The sequence below is a fragment of the Mytilus edulis genome, chromosome 1 (genome assembly GCF_963676685.1).
Source record: "Mytilus edulis chromosome 1, xbMytEdul2.2, whole genome shotgun sequence".
NCBI classification, from domain to species: domain Eukaryota; kingdom Metazoa; phylum Mollusca; class Bivalvia; order Mytilida; family Mytilidae; genus Mytilus; species Mytilus edulis.
This window is the reverse complement of record NC_092344.1, coordinates 64,540,674-64,558,832: the sequence shown is the minus strand read 5'-3', so window position 1 is coordinate 64,558,832 and position 18,159 is coordinate 64,540,674. Positions and strand designations below refer to the sequence as shown.

The 18,159-nt window shown below is 35.2% G+C and overlaps 1 protein-coding gene across 1 annotated transcript; it reads right to left on the bottom strand.

The window, feature by feature from the left end:
• Positions 1 to 299: 299 nt before the first annotated feature.
• LOC139519821 (uncharacterized) lies at positions 300 to 1,549 on the bottom strand. Its single transcript, XM_071312099.1, has 2 exons — positions 817 to 1,549; positions 300 to 438 (listed from the first exon to the last, which is right to left on the bottom strand). The coding sequence occupies exons 1-2, from the start codon at positions 1,327 to 1,329 to the stop codon at positions 406 to 408; spliced, it is 546 nt and encodes a 181-aa protein (XP_071168200.1). The 5' UTR covers positions 1,330 to 1,549; the 3' UTR covers positions 300 to 405.
• Between the last annotated feature and the right edge of the window lie 16,610 nt (positions 1,550 to 18,159).

The window sequence follows — 18,159 nt, the reverse complement described above, 5'->3', positions numbered from 1 at the left end:
ATAACAAGGCAATGGCAATAGTTAAATTGAGCTTACATATATTGACTCTTTGTTATTCCCAATATGTGTTGTTATGCATGTGATTTTTTGTGTTGTCAGTCAGTTGAATTTTCAGATTGTTTTCTCTTTAAGAAATGAAAAATGTACAAAATTTACATTGTTTATTTTTTTTCCTCTCCATTTAAAATTCTAAGCATCTAAGTGGGTCAAAATTAAATGCTGAAAAAAATTCAATAATTTACAAACATGATAAAGAATCAGTTTAAGAATGAACCCAATACTTGGACTTTTAATTAAGAAATAAATACCCTTCCACACATTTATTGAAAATTATCATGAACTGGATGCTGTACTGAAACCTTTATTTGCTTACTTAATACTAGAAGTTGTTTGGTGTTGCTTTCATTATTTTAATGGACATTGACTCCACATTATCCACTGTAAAAATAAAACAAAACTAAAAACAAACAAAAAATAATTAAATCAAAACACTTTAAACATTATAACAAACAAAAGAAAGAAATATAAGTATTCCTGTATTCAATTACAATATGTCAACAATAGTATTATAGAATTCTGTCTGCTTGTCATTCAATAAATAATTTATGTGAAGTCCATTTTATCAATGGGCTATTATATAATTTATATAACAGCCCATTGATAAAATGAACAATTTAATAAACATTAAGTACTTTAATTTCTATAAAGAATACAGGTAATTTGTGAATGGCATTTTTGATAATAATTACAAATATTAATTAACAAAAATAACAATAACTTGAAAATATTTAAATAAAAATAAAATCAAAAACCCACCTTTCTTATTTCTAAAATCCTGGCTCTGGATGACTCTGATACACCTAACCTGTGGTACACTTCCACAACAGATATCAGGTATTTGTGACGAATCTTTTCATCTATCCATGGCACATAAAACACAGTGTATCCATCAAAAAGTCTAAGAGTATCTACTGTGACATCGTAAACTGAAAGCCATCTGTGACCTACATATCTTTGAGGCATGGTAAACTTAATGTTGAGCATTGCACAAATTTCTTGAAAAAACTCTCTTAAATCTGGAGACCACTTGAAATCATTAAACAAGTCATTGTATAGCTGTTCTATAAATCCATCAAATGGCTTGCAGAATGCTTTGGCTGAGTTATGAACATGATGACAAGTATCGCCATCAACATCCAATAGGTGTGGAGCCTTCTGACTTCTAATACTGGTCTCAAGTCCAGATTTCGAACCACGCATGACGTTGCATGAATCCATTAAGATTGATGACCAAGTTTTTCCATGGTATGTCATTTTTTTCAAATACATCCACAACTTTTGTATACAGAGCTTCACTGTTTACAGTAACACATGTCAGGGAAGATAAATGCCTGACCACTACTTTGTTTGAGATTTTACAGAAGTAACTAGCAAGTATAGTTAGCACCTTTTGATAGTTAGAACTTGTGCTTTTATCCATATTCAAGGAAAAGCAACTTGTCTTCAAACATCTTATAAGATCTTCTTCAAAAGTTTTTCCAACGCCAAAACGGGTCTTATATCAAGCAGTGGTTCTGTTCATAGTGATGGAGTCCAAAGCCTTTTTATCATCAGATAAAGTTTTTGCCAATTCAAGCATTTTTGGCACAAGGGAAGTTTCGGAAGTAAATGCCACTACCATAGATTCCATATTTGTTACCCTATCCTGAAATGATGCAAGTGAAGCTGGTGCAGGTTGTTTTAGTTCTGCAGATGACTTGAACATTGGATGTAATCCATATATACCTTGGTGAGTATCTAATTTTGCTCCAAATGCACCTAAAAATAAAACAAGTTAAGTATTACAACAACAAGTCAATCTAGTTAAAAGAGACTTTAGATGCATTTTGAAAAAATGTCTGACTACAGCATTAAAATGTTTTTATATTGTAGATTAAGTGGTAATTATTGCTTTTGTCAGGTTGGGACATTTAAGGGATATCCCTCTTTAGGGATTGTTCCCAACCTGTGTGTTGGTGTTCATCCCTTTGACTTATACATCATTTGAAGAAATATTTGCAGAAAAAAACTAAGTCCAGACCTACAAAAAATTTGGGCATAGTAGCCCCTAGAAATTAAGAATTTATACCCCCCTATCCCCAATTTCCCAGGCCTTAAAGTTTGGTCAAAGAAAGAAAAGCAAAGAGAGTAGGACAGTTCTCCTTATCCTAAAAGAATATACCTCATTGCTTAAAAGATAGATACACAACATTTAGACAAATAAATAAAGAAATTTCAACGTACCAGACAGGCTGTGGTTTGTTTTTCTCATTTTCAAATTGTCCAGGTGAAGTTTTTTGGTTAAGTGTTGCTCCAAACTTTTCCAGCCTCTTCTAGCGTAATTGATGTCTTTTTGACATAACTCACATCTGGCAATTCCTCTTGAGTTAATTTTCCTAATAAACTGGCCTACTGGGTTGCCATAAACCGAACGTTCAACACAATCCCATTTCCAACAGTTTTTGACACCTTTGTCAACTTCCAAATTGTATGAGTCCCTCTGAAGTACAACACGGGAAACCATCTTTCATCTTGACTTTGAAATCTCGACCAATCACGTTCGTCCTTTTATTAAAACATAGCTATGGCCAATCAAAAATGAGCTTATTTCCGCTTTTGGAAGTTTTTTTATATAATTTTTATCGGATTCGGAGAAGAGCGGAAAAATATCCGGTTTTGCCGTGATAAATAAAAAAAACGGAATTCAAAGCAAGAAATCGGAAAGAAGTCGAGCGGAAAGCGGAATTCCGCTAAAAAACGGAAGAAAATTTTTGAAGACGAGAACAACTAAAATTTTTTTAAAAAGAGTTCTTGGATCCCTAAACCGAGCAAAAATGCTACCCTGGAATCAATGTTTTGATAACTTTAAGTCGGACATTATTAGAAATACTAAAAATAACAATAAACCTTTTGACAATCTTACCAATGAAAAACGGACTGCACTGAAACACTTACGATCTAACAACAATATCGTCATTAAACCTGCAGACAAAGGCAGTGCAGTGGTTGTCATTGATAAATCTGCCTATATTCAAGAGGCTGAACGACAACTTGGCGATGCAAGGTTCTACCAAAAACTAGACTCTGATCCTACAACATCTTTTAGCAGAGAAATTACTGATAGTTTGGTAGAAATGGATGACGATGGTTTAATCGATGACAAAACTCTTGAATATCTGAAACCAGAAAATCCAAAACCGGGCAGATTTTATCTTTTACCTAAAATTCATAAGGCCAATAACCCAGGAAGACCTATAGTTTCAGCGAACGGTCATCCGACGGAAAAAATCGGAATGTGTTGACTTCCATCTTCGTCAACATGTTGAGGACTTACCATCTCACATCAAAGATACAACCGATTATCTCAGAAAAATGCAGACCTTAAATCCACTCCCCTCCGACACGATTCTTGTTTCCATGGATGTCACCTCCCTCTACACTAATATTCCACATGCAGATGGCATCGATGCATGTAAAGAAGTTTGGAATTCTAGACCAGTGAAATATCCACCTGCTGAATGCCTGGTCAAAATGCTCACGCTGGTACTGAAGAAAAACAGCTTCACTTTTGATAGAGATCATTATTTGCAAGTAAATGGAACTGCCATGGGCACCAAAATGGCTCCGTCATATGCCAACATATTTATGGGCAAGTGAGAAACAGCTCCTTGAAACTTCCATCGAAAAACCGCTTTCCTGGTTTAGATTTATAGATGATGTGGATATGAAATGGAATAAAAGCGACGAGGATTTAGATACTTTTATTACTCATGCCAACAACATACATCCAAGTATCAAATTTACTCATGAGAAGTCTAAATCCAAAATCGCCTTCCTCGATACTTCTCCCAGTTTCTCATCACTTCAGACAGTCGTGTCACAAACCAGATGACTTTAACCGCATGAAAATTCTAGTAATTGAACAGAATATTCACTGGAGTGATGCCCAGCGACAGGTCCGGGAAAGCTTTTGGATACAGGAACTTCATGTACATCATCCAAACGGCATCAATAAGAAATACTAACAGTTTTGTTTTTCACTCATTTTTATTGTTAATATAGTCACATATATTGAATTAAAATCAATCGACCAAAACTTACCTGTATTATTGCTGATCTATTTTTAGATCTTATGCATTATGTATCAGTATAGTTAAAACTTGTGACACTTGAAGAAGGCCATTTGTTGAGTCAAAACGATATAATAACAACATTTTCGTATATTAACATCTTATATCAGTACCGTTGTGCAAATTTTTAGACTGATATTTATATCTCCTCCTTTAACTCTAGCTTATATATATACAACTCGTCTAAACATCAACCCAACAATGTTAGATCTGTAAATTTGCTTTCGGTGGCCGAGTGTTACCTTTCCACGTCAGTTTTAATCTAGCGTCGTACTACAGTACATGATATATAAGGCATGGAGATGTAATTTTTACAGATCAGCTAAATTATCTATAGTAAAGGATCCTACAAATTAATGTAAGATACAGTCACAGAAAATAATTATATTTAAAAGTACGTCTGAGCCAGTGACAACTCTACAACAGATTTATCCATCGGATCACCAGCAGTGATGTTGATACATGGCTGTGTACATTATGTATATACAACTCGTCTAAACATCAACCCAACAATGCTAGATCTTTGTTTTTCCCTCGCCGGGATTCGAACCCATGCTACTGAGATATCGTGACACCACATCGCCTGCATTGTAGCCGTCCCGCTAGACCACACGACGAACTGGGCTTAATAAAAATGAAGCTTTATGTGGCCGGGTGTTACCTTTCCACGTCATTTTTAATCTAGCGTCGTACTACAGAACATGATATATAAGGCCTGGAGATGTTATTTTTACAGATCAGCTAAATTATCTATAGTAAAGGATCCTACAAATCAATGTAAGATGCAGTTACAGAAAATAATTATATTATTATAAGTACGTCTGAGCCAGTGACAACTCTACAACAGATTTATCAATCGGATCACCAGCATTGATGGTGATACATGGCTGTGTACATTATGTATACACAACTCGTCCAAACATCAACCCAACAATGTTAAATCTGTAAATTTGCATTCGCAATTTTTTTGTTTTTCCCTCGCCGGGATTCGAACCCATGCTACTGAGATATCGTGACACCAAATCGCCTGCACTGTAGCCGTCCCGCTAGACCACACGACCACCTGGGCTTCACAATAATAAAGCATTCGGTAGCCGTGTGTTACCTGTCCTCGTCAGTTTTAATCTAGCGTATATATACACGAGTCTAAATTGACAACTACGTTCAAACCTATGATTGCGTTGGATAAAAACCGGAATTTTTATACGTGGGCATATAAAACAAATTTTGTTGAAGTAGTGCTATTACCGAAGAAGGATATCTGTTATTCGAAGTATCTAATATTTGTTCATTTTATAGTAATTTAATGGTTGCACCCTTTTTGACTTGTTATATATCTATATATGTCGGTCACAGCCAGTGAACTTTTAAGGGATCAGTGGCATTTTCTTCTTTAGACTATTGTTCGTGATGTAAAAATCAGAAACTTGGTAAATCCTCAGAGTTCAATTAATAAAAAATACTGCTCGACTCATGTTACAGTCATGTAATACATCTGAATTATGTCACAGAAGTTAAGCTGATATAGCGGAAAATCTTTCATTATTCTGTTCCATATAACGGTTGGATTTCATCGGGGAAAACAATTTGAAACACAAAACACTATGTACTAATCTTTCCTATAAGGTAGCTGACATGAATAGTTAAAACTATCAACAGTATAATTTTTTTAAAATTAAGTCAGCATAGATTTATAAAATCTAGAAATGGCTTAACTATGCAATCAGCTTTTAATTACTAATAGTCCGGCCGATCGGTGAAAAAATTGCTCAAATAATGAGGAAAGCACCAGTTTTTGCATGATGGTACATTTTTGTGTACTGAGCAATATTAGCTATGGACCCACCCTCAAAATTCAATATGGCGGCTTATTTCAATATGGCTGCCGTACGTTCTAAAATATTTTCCATTATTACACAAACCACAGTGGATTTGATGCTGGAAGCACAAAAATCAACATATTTGAATGACTTGGTGTACTTAGCAAGATTTTGTTTTGATCTATCTTTGAAATACAAAATGGCGGCTATTTTCAAAATGGCCGCCTTAAAAAGGAGCAAATATTCATTATTGACCTGAATATAAGCATTTTATTGATATATAGTGTCAATTAGTATCTGTCCTTTTTGATTTTGCCTTGCTTGTCATTTCATACACAAAGTAGTAGCCTTCATAAAAATCTGCAGTAGTAGCTTTCATTAAAAGCTGCACTATTTGTTGTCCTGGGTCACACATAAAAGCTGTGATTTGAGATATCAAACTGTGAATTGAGAATCATTTAAACACATATCAGTGAAATGGCAGGAATTGGGGACAACAAGGACAAGAACATTGAAATGGCAGAAAATTAATCACTTGGGGATATGGAGAAACCCATAGCTGAACCCGGACGCTTTAACAGAGGACAGCTCAGAAATGACTATTAAACAATTGTACCAAGAATTTTTTGCAGGTAGTAAATTTAATGCCCAAAGAACAGCTGAGATTACCGCAATATAAAACAGAGCGAATCATCGCGAATTGATAAAACATGTGTTGGTCTCATTACGTTTCAAGCTGAACAGAAAGAGGCAATGCATATTAATAACGAACAGATGAGAGCAATATCTCAGCAACTTCAGCAGTCTGAAGACAGGATAGACCACGATAATTGCTTGGCGGAATTGATGGTCAGACCAATAAGATATTCAATGCTGTTGTGAGACGAATGGACAAGCTGAAAACACCTGGGGAAGTAGACACAGTTCAATTTAAAAGTGCATTTGAACAGCAGGGTACCTTCCAACAACTGGCATCTGTTGTAAATGAATTAGTGGACAATCGAAATAAAGAAGTTAAAATTCCTGCAATGGACACATCATCTAAGCCAGTACAACGCAAGATTACCAAAAGTACACAACAAAATACATGCCTTGGGTCTTTCCCCAATTATAGCTCGCATGAACCAGCAACCAGCAACCGCGCCAACTCTGTTGAAGGTGTCTTCACCTTAAGTCAAAAGTCCTATGTAAGGGTTTTTGGCCCTGCATGAAACAGTTCAAATTATTCAACAACAATCTCCAATTAAGAACATACTAAAACCCTCTAGTACTTATCAAGGATACCAGCAACAGGCTTATGTTGAAGACCTGTTGGTGACCCTCTGCTGTTGTTTTTTATTTGGTCGGGTTGTTGTCTCTTTGACACATTCCCCATTTCCATTCTCAATTTTATTATGTGTCGTCTTACGCACACTTACCATTTACTATGAGTCAATAATATTTGGTTCAAAGCAGCACACCATTACAAAAACAATTGAATGCAAGAGGATTCTATCAAGTTTTTCCAATGCTAAATGCAGTTCCTACTTACGGTATCATCCCCGTCGAGTTAATGGCAAATCCCACATTTATCACTCCAATTATGACAACCTCGTCAGCTCCTGGAACTGTAACAGGCTTTCCATAACAGCAAGCTGACTCCACTGGCCGGTCCAGGAAAGGGCAGAGGAAACCAAAAGAGTGTGGCAACACCTCTTCTTCAGACTCCTAATTGGAGAGAGAATATACCCGATGGCAAGAAAATCTTGGTGCAAGGGACCGGAGACGAAGCCCACAGCTCCCAAAAATTAAAAAAACTCAATTGGAGAGGATCCATGACTTGGGAGGCGTTCATTTGCCAATTTGAACGATTTGCCGGTAGATGACAATGGGAAAACAGAAAATGTGTGTAGGCCCCATATTGCAGGCCGATGTTGGCTTTGAGTACGCTCGCACAGATGATGATTCCAAGGCCTTAAAAAAGCATTCATTTGGAGCAGCGCTTCAGCAAGAAAGACGACCAAACCTGATTGGAACCGAAGCATTCCATCGAGAATGTAAAGACAAAGATTCTTCAAGGCATGCAATAAAGAGGAACCCAGAAAATTTCAACGAGGCGTTGAATCAACTAAAAACCTCAATAGCAAACCAGATGGCGATATATGAAACAAAAAGTGCCAATGATAACCATCGACAAATCTACTTTGCTGATGGCGCAGTATCACCGACCGATAAAGGAAATATGAGCAGACCTTTGGATAATGAGGGGCATAACCTCGCACAAATTGTCACAAAACTAGCTGATATTATGCTTTCAACTAATCAGCATAGCCGTGGATTGACCGATCAGTATAACCTCGGATCTTCTGATCAAATAATCATGGAAGATCACCTGATCAATATACACATGGAGGATCTCCTGAGCAATACATTCGCGGTAGATCGCCTGATAGATTACAACCAAGCTTAATGCCTATCGATCAGCAACACCCCCACTAAGGTAGAGATCATATAGTCCCCAAAGACAACGGTTAGCATCTCCACGGGCAAACTCCAGAAATCCCGGTTATTTCAGACAACGATCACCTTCACAAGGATACGGAACAAATCAAAGTGCTACTCCAACAATGGAGTCTTTAAACAGCAAAGGGTCGAGCCAGTAGACCAACGTACGATTCCAAAGTCCATTGGCCATGAAACATCACCTCATCACAAAATCGAACAGAGGCCCATTGCCTCGTCCGATATTGTCATCAGACGAACCATTTGAAAGAGCTTAGCAGAACGAGGTACTATACATGACCAGATTGTGAGCATGAGTGTGGACACTGCTGCAATGATAACATTAGTAAATGAGAAATTAATTCCGGCAGAAAATGGAGATTTTGAGAACGTAACGCTACGTGGTTTGTGTTAACAGCTTGTTATTGGGAAGACTATAAAGAACGACTCTCGACATTAATAGAGTAAACAGACGATGTTATACTTAGGCTAGATATTTTGGACATACTGAGCGCAGTGATAAACCTGAGTACTCCAACAATTACCATCAACAATAAAGTGATAAATGCGGCATTTGTTAACGGTGGAAACGAGATTTCAACTCAGAAAGTTTGCATAAAACGAACCATCACAGTTCCACCAAACTCAGAAATGACTGTTACCATTACAACTAATAAAAGTGCTGATCAGGAGTGCATTTTAGGACCATGCTCGATGAATAGTTGCGAATTGGTTTCGCACGTCGTTGGAAAAGGAAATAGTAGCCCCTTAACCATTTTAAATGATGGGAATCGCCTATTCCGCCTGAAGAAAGGTACACCTACTGATTACATAGAACAATTTGACGATGTAGTGCGTACGGCAGATGAAAACGCGATAAGTGACGTAAGACGTTACATTGAAGAGACACGAGGCAGGGTGAGTTATCTACTATTCCACCACATTTAACCGACCTATATTAACGTTCAATCGACTCGTTTCAACCTATTTCATTCCAACCATTAAAACTGAAAGCGTTTAAAGAATAACATGTAACATATTGAATTTCACTATTTATTTTTGTATGTGCAGCCATATTTGCAAATGTATGTGTAATAGAAATAACCAAATTAATTTTTTTTATATTTTAAAATTAATTGATAACAAATTCAAGAACATGAAGTCCATTTTTGAAGAATCATAACTTTAATTTCCGAAATTATATAGAATACCTTTAGGACAATCTTGATTTTTATACCGTTTTTCCGCCATCTTGAAAATGGCAGCCATATTGGATTTTTCAGAGTGGGTCCATAGCTGAAATCAAAGGGTATATAACCAAGAACTACTATGCAAAGTTTCATGCTTTCCTCATCAAGTGAACAATTCTGCTCTATATCTGCACCAATCGGCCGGACTATAATCTTACTAGAACTTCAGATTAGTTATGTCTTGGTAATGCATGACCTATCATAGAAATTATTTCATAGTTGACATGCATGCATTAATTAGGAGGTCAGATACTCCATACTCCTCAACCAAGTCGATGCAAGATGAAAGCCAAACGCACGATAGTTCAACCTAATCTGAAACAATATGTATACTCCTGGATATTCTGACGTTTAAGACAAAATAAATCAATCCATCAACTGACAACCAATAAGGCAGTTGCAAAGAGAGATTATAATAAGCAAATTTTAAACGAGGTTGATACAAGTTGCAAAATACGTTTGTTGTAGGTGTTTCCAACAAAATTATACTTGATCAACAAATCTTATTAGGTCACTTGATAGATTCCTTACATGAAATACCCAAAAAAACGTCTCTTTGAAGTTTTGAATCATTTAAAAATATTGTCAAAGTTCTACATTCTCGAGTTAAATAAAGTAATATTGTCTTGTAACCAGACAGTTACTGGAAATCAGCTTCACGTCGGAGTTTATTACAATGTAGGTAAACAATGTAGGTAAACTGCTTATACCCCAAAAAAAAACTTACTTTATGCCACAACAAACTATATAATGGTTGAAGTGCTTGTCATACATTGCACATTTGGAAAATGTTTCATACCTTGTTCGAACATAATCACAATAACATTGTATTTCCCGATTTTGACGATAATCGGTTATTAAAAACAGTTAATTGTATTTGTGTAACTTTAACACATCATGTTCCTAAGTTATAAAAGGGCACTCTAGCAATAAAGTTGCAGGACAGATGTATACTGCATCCATAGCATTACGAGGGTAAGAACTTGATACAATGAATATAAAAAAGAGACCACAAAGAAATTCTTTGGAATATAAAAACTCAGTTTAAAACTAAATATCAACCTCTCAATATGTCAAAATTTAGTTGAACAAGATTTATAGTTCTACTCCAAACAAGGAAGAGATGATTCCTTGAATTTCAAAAAACTATCAGAGCCTCACAACCTGATGATCAGGCAAATTAGACACATACTTTAATTTTCAATCCTCTTTCCAGTTCGAATGATTATACCTTAAAATAAACAATAAAGATGAACGGTTAAAAATTAAGTAAAAATAAAGCACTGCATAGGAAAGAAACTGAAGACATATAAGAACACGTTTATTGTCTATGTAAGTTAGATCTATCCCAGTGTGAACGCCTTTGTTACTCATCGGTATTTTTTAATGAGAAAAAAAGACAATTAGAATATTGATTTATAACTGTCCTCTACTTGGCAAAAGTGTCATTTATAAATATAAAGTTACCTTTATTTATCCAACAACCTACATGGGCCTACTTCGATCCGTCCAAATCGGGTAAGATCAGAACAGTTTGTCAAGTTTCAATCGAATACCCACCATCTTATCCCCCCCATTTCCCCCGAGTTTGACATTTTCAACATACCCGAGTTAACACGAGACATCAACCCTGGCGTATTTCATGAAAACATTGATTTTCTCACTGTTTGTACTTATTTGATTTTAAAATTTGTTCAATGCAGTATCATAGCGGGTTATATATTACTACATGTATTTTATAGTATAGGTCAATGCAAAGTGTTTTAAGTTTATTTAAAAAAATCATTTAAAAAACACAGAATACGTTAAATAAGAAACTAATTGTTGGTGACATTATTCTGGAAAATTGTCAGATGACGATCAGCTTCCATTACTTCTTTCATTTCGTCGGTGTTGTACAGTAATTCTGAAATATAAAAATCGTCAATGGGTTGATGATTAAACAATGTTTAAAGACGTAAAAAAAAAAAGAAATGTGAAATTAACTGCTTTTATTTTTTTAAAGTTTTTTGATAGAATGTTATATTGGTCAGAATTATATTCATATCTATTTGGTGAGAAAACTGAGTAGCATAGCATGAAAACAATAGCTCCAAAATCTCAGAAGTTACATGGATGTGTAATAAACATGATTTCTGCTTATATCCCTATTTATACATATATATCAACAAAAGCCTATATATATACATTGTAGCTATGAATCGGATAAATTTCACCGAATGACGAAATAGTTATCGTCTTCTCGCACAACACATTTTGGATAAATATTACAAGAAATTTTTCTCGACCTTCAACTCTTTACCCATTCAATCCATGCATTATATCTGTTGAGACGATTGTAGTTGGTTATAAACCGTATAATATCAAAGATATTTAAGAACAACGATATATATTCTTTAACATCAATCCAGAGTGACCCAGTGATAAATATTTCACTTTTTACAAACTAGAGGCTCTAAAGAGCCTGTGTCGCTCACCTTGGTCTATGTGAATATTAAACAAAGGAAGCAGATGGATTCATGACAAAATTGTGTTTTGGTGATGGTGATGTGTTTATACATCTTACTTTACTGAACATTCTTGCTGCTTACAATTATCTCTATCTATAATGAACTTGGCCCAGTAGTTTCAGAGGAGAAGATTTTTGTAAAAGATTACTAAGATTTACGAAAAATGGTTAAAAATTGACTATAAAGGGCAATAACTCCTAAAGGGGTCAACTGACCATTTCAGTCATGTTAACTTATTTGTAAATCTTACTTTGCTGAACATTATTGCTGTTTTCAGTTTATCTCTATCTATACTAATATTCAAGATAATAACCAAAAACAGCAAAATTTCCTTAAAATTACCGATTCAGGGGCAGCAACCTAACAACAGGTTGTTCGATTCATCTGAAAATTTCAGGGCAGATAGATCTTGACCTGATAAACAATTTTACCCCATGTCAGATTTGCTTTAAATGCTTTGGTTTTTGAGTTATAAGCCAGAAACTGCAGTTTTACCCCTATGTTCTATTTTTAGCTGTGGCGGCCATCTTGGTTGGTTGGCAGGGTCACGCCACACATTTTTTAAACTATCTGTCCCAATGATGATTGTGGCCAAGTTTGGTTTAATTTGACCCAGTAGTTTCAGAGGAGAAGATTTTTGTAAAAGATTACTAAGATTTACGAAAAATGGTTAAAAATTTACTATAAAGGGCAATAACTCCTAAAGGGGTCAACTGACCATTTCGGTCATGTTAACTTATTTGTTAATCTTACTTTGCTGAACATTATTGCTGTTTACAGATTATCTCTATCTATAATAATTTTCAAGATAATAACCAAAAACAGCAAAATTTCCTTAAAATTACCGATTCAGGGGCAGCAACCCAACAACGGGTTGTCGGATTCATCTGAAAATTTGAGGGACGATAGATCTTGACCTGATAAACAATTTTACCCCATGTCAGATTTGCTCTAAATGCTTTGGTTTTTGAGTTATAAGCCAAAAACTGCATTTTACCCCTATGTTCTATTTTTAGCCATGGCGGCCATCTTTGTTGGTTGGCGGGGTCACGCCACACATTTTTTAAACTAGATACCCCAATGATGATTGTGGCCAAGTTTGGTTTAATTTGGTCCAGTAGTTTCAGAGGAGAAGATTTTTGTAAAAGTTAACGACGACGGACGACGACGACGGACGCCAAGTGATGGGAAAAGCTCACTTGGCCCTTCGGGCCAGGTGAGCTAAAAATGGGCAATTCGTTTATAATAACGGTGGTCTTTACCCGTAACATTTTCTTATATCTTGAAACATTTACAAGAAATCTGAAAACTATTCGCGATTAACTGTAAAGACAGAGCTAGAGAGAAAGGCACTGATTGTGTCTTAAAAAAACCCACAAAAGAACTGTATAGAGCAGGTTTGCTTGAATGTTACCCAGTGGGATATCTAATGACAAATTAGTATACCCCAAATCCCCCTTCTAAACACTGAAAACTAAATATTCGCAATACTTGTCCCATTTTTATCAAGGATGCTATCAATTATAAACTCATGGGAAAATGTTCTGGTAAATAGTAAAAAAATGAAATAAGATGAAATAAAAACAAAACTTCTATTTGATCCTTAAATGGAATACGATGAGTACAGCAGACCAAAGGAGCTTGATATAAAATTCGTGTAAAGAGGTTTTATGCGTTATAAATTCATGGAGTACCAACTGCCATTTATATTTTTTAACTTGATGTGTACATGATTTTTTCATAAACAACAAAGATTGACAGTTTCACAACCTTCTAATGCAGTTATCCTGATCAATTTTGAACATAAAACACAGTTTAAACAAGTGAAACTGCGAGCTACTGCTCACTGATGATACCCCCGCCGCAAGTGGATAATATTAATAGTGTAAAAATATGGAAGTGTTCGGTAAACAGGAAGTTGTCGAATGATGAATCTGAAAACGCATCACACGGTATAGCTGACTTATAAAAATCCTGAAACCACATTTCAGAAACCCTTGTATTGTAGTTCCTGAGAAAAATGTGACGAAAATTTTAACTTGGTTATCATGTGTAAAATCATACAAGTGTTCGGTAAACAGGAAGTTGTCGAGTGATGAATCTGAAAAGGCATCACACGGTATACCTGACTTATATAAATCCTGAAACCAAATTTCAGAAATCCTTGTATTGTAGTTCCTGAGAAAAATGTGACGAAAATTTTCAACTTGGCTATCATGTGTAAAATCATACAAGTGTTCGGTAAACAGGAAGTTGTCGAGTAATGAATCTGAAAACGCATCACACGGTATAGCTGACTTATATAAATCCTGAAACCAAATTTCAGAAATCCTTGTATTGTAGTTCCTGTAAAATCATACAAGTGTTCGGTAAACAGGAAGTTGTCGAGTGATGAATCTGAAAACGCATCACACGGTATAGCTGACTTATATAAATCCTGAAACCAAATTTCAGAAATCCTTGTATTGTAGTTCCTCAAAAAAATGTGACGAAAATTTTCAACTTGGCTATCATGTGTAAAATCAGACAAGTGTTCGGTAAACAGGAAGTTGTCAAGTGATGAATCTGAAAACGCATCACACGGTATGGCTGACATATATAAATGTTGATACCAAATTACAGAAAGGGTGGATGTGTTGTTTCTGAGAAAAATGTGACGAAAGTTTCATGGGACGGACTGACTGACGGACTGACAGACAGAGGTAAAACAGTATACCCCCCCTTTTTTAAAGCGGGGGTATAAAAATAATTTCTTTAAAATGTTCATTTGTATATTAGAAATAACTGTTGATCAATATCGTCTTCGGCATTGTTTCTTTTTTTGATTTTACAGTCTGTGCCATTAGAACATGCTAATCTTTTTTTTCTTTTTCACTAGATTTCCCAATGTACCAGTATACATAAACCGGTAGAAATGGCCATGTTATATGACAGTTACTTGGGTACATTAGCGACATTTTAAAGTGTAATACTTCATTTTCTTAAGACATTTTATCCTTTACAAGATTTTTTCGGACGTGTCTGTGTGTTTATTATTATCAAGTTTCAGTTTGCAGAGGGACATTCAAACGCGTAAGTCGAAAACCAACTGACAACGCCATAGCAAAATCATAAAACAAACACACACCAACAGAAAAATAATAATACACAAAACACAACATAGAAAACTAATGACTGAGCAACATGAACTCCAACAAACAATGGAGGATGATAACAGGTGCTCCAGAAGGGTAAGCAGATACTGCTCCACTTGTAGCAACCTTATTCATCTTAGTACACACATGGTTATACTTTTAAATCGGTAGGTCACATTCGGGAATAGGGGACAGGATTGCACTAACGAAATAAGAAACACATCGCTATTATCTGTGAAACGCATATTCCATAACAGTCAATCAACTCGTAATTAAGTTTGAAAAACTCCCGAAGAGATGATTTCAACTGCACTATTTGGAACTCTTGGTTTAATAACATCATTGTGAGCAGCAATCCGCTATCAGGGAAATCATGATAGGACATACAAGCCTTGGAATATCATACCAACTTTGAGGATTGTTCGCTTATCTTGTTTTCAAATTAACTATTGTCAAATATTCGGAATCCTCTGGTTTTATCCATGTATTGCGATCGAAGATTTACCGCTCACGCCTACTTTTCATTGACAAATCCCATTACATATAATATAAAAAGTCATTTTTGAAAATCTTGCAAAAAGTCCTAGTTTATCAACGACAAAAATGCCAAAGTTAAATGTTCAAATAGTATAGAGACACAATTTTAATTGGTTTATATCTCACGGACGACGACCTTTACCTTCTTTTCTTTTTTAGCCTTTATAGTACCGTTATTAATAATCAATCAGTTACGTAACGTCTTTTAAAATGCTTGTTATTTTGAAATAAAGTAGATACATCTTTTTTAAATTGACACCCTGTCTTACGATTAAAACTAGATGTGCCGCGCTGGTCGTTTTAAAGACATGAATTAACACTTTTCTAAACAATATACGGTTATACAAACTTAACTAAAATTGTCCGTTTATAAATTTTGAAATTATTAGGAAACTAAGGTTTCAACTCCCTCAGGCAAAGTTGGCTTTATATGAATTTGGCTATTTATTTTAGGTATTTTTGACATATAGCTCTTTAACGGTTTCGGTACTTATACATCTTCAGATTTTAAATGTTTGGCTTTGAGCGTTCCTGGTGAAGGTAAATCCAGAAAAACGCATCGGACGCAAGAAATTATTAAACGTGTTGTTTTCAATTTATTACCGTAGTAAACAAGAATGTGTCCTCAGTACACGAATGCCCCACTCGCACTATCATTTTCTATGTTCAGTGGACCGTGAAATTGGGGTAAAATCTCTAATTTGGCATTAAAATTAGAAAGATCATATCATAGGGAACATGTGTACCAAGTTTGAAGTCGATTGGACTTCAACTTCATCAAAAACTACCTCGACCAAAAACTTTAACCTGAAGCGGGACAGACGGACGAACGAACGAACGGACGCACAGACCAGAAAACATAATGCCCCTCTACTATCGTAGGTGGGGCATAAAAATGGACACACAAGTAAATATTTTCTATGTTTCGAAAATCCTTGTTACAAAGTATGTTGGGTTTCCATAAAAACCGTTGCAGGATTAATTACAAAAGCTCCATTTTCGAATGAATGCAATATAAAACCGTAAATTATACTGCATTGTACATTTTTGTATGATGTTTTCTCCTGGTATATGTACTAAATGTCGTGTCTATAATTATTCATTATAATCGATGTTCAAACTTGATATACAGCAAAAATCAGATTCGAATATCCTCCTATAACTGTTTAACAAAAAAGGAAAATCAAGAACAAAATATTTTAATCAGTTAACTAATTTAGCGTTATACGGTAATAAATTATGTACATGTAAGTGTATTTTCAAAATCTACTGTTTCTACACCTTTTATGGTGAACATATATACGCATTAGGACAATTACAGTAATGCAATTTTCAACTTGTCTTTTTATTTCGAACTGTCTATCACATCGCGCGCGGCCGATAACACTTTAGCGGCTTATCTAAACTTACCCTTTCACAAACACATTTTCTGCTTGTAGGACATGTTCTATAAATAAATTTTGTTGGTTCATATGACACACAGTCAGAATTCGCACCATTACTCTCTACAAATACAAAATTGAATCTCAATTTTGAACTAGAATCGAGTGATCAACTTTTTCATCTGACAAGAACGAAAACAGGAAGTCCTCGCAGAAACGTCAATCTACTATTTGGTTGTTGCTTTAACAGCTTCTTTGGAAACGATTGCTATCGACAACAGACGTCAAATGATACAAAAAACTTTGAGTTTCCCTTGGTTTTAGTTTGAAACCCGGATTTGGTTTTTTTTCAGCCGTTTATGACTGTTGCCTATTATTAACTCATCTCTATGTCCTCTATCGAAGTACCCCTACCATTTCAGAACCTTCAATTGTTCAAACAATTGTTTCAAATCAACGAAAACCGGTCTGTATATATTTTTGTTATCCTATTCTTAAAAAAGTTATTATATTTTGGTTTGAATTCCCAGAATCGTACGTCTTCAAATCAGTAAAAAATACCAGGCTTTGAATTTTGTACGACAGACGAGCGTTTCGTCTACAAACAAATTAGAAAATGTTGTGCAGTCGGGCTTATAATATATATAAATATCTTGGCATATCTTTGTAGTCTTTGTGCCGTGTTTGGAAACTTTAAAATTGTACCAGCGTTCGCTTAAATTGTATAAATTTCAAGATTTTGATAGTCTTAATTTGAATTGACGTGATTCATTTGACATCGTGCTATTACCGAGGAAGGATATCTGTTATCCGAAATATCTAACATATTGTTCCTTTTATTGTGTTCTTTGTATCAGTGTTGGGAAGGGGTTTGAT

Bases quoted from the DNA above. Each gene is read 5' to 3' on its own strand.
- LOC139519821 (XM_071312099.1), bottom strand. From the start codon at position 1,329: ATGTATTTGAAAAAAATGACATACCATGGAAAAACTTGGTCATCAATC. The intron at 439-816 runs GTGGGTTTTTGA...TTATTTTTACAG, and splicing joins GGATTTTAGAAATAAGAAAG to TGGATAATGTGGAGTCAATG.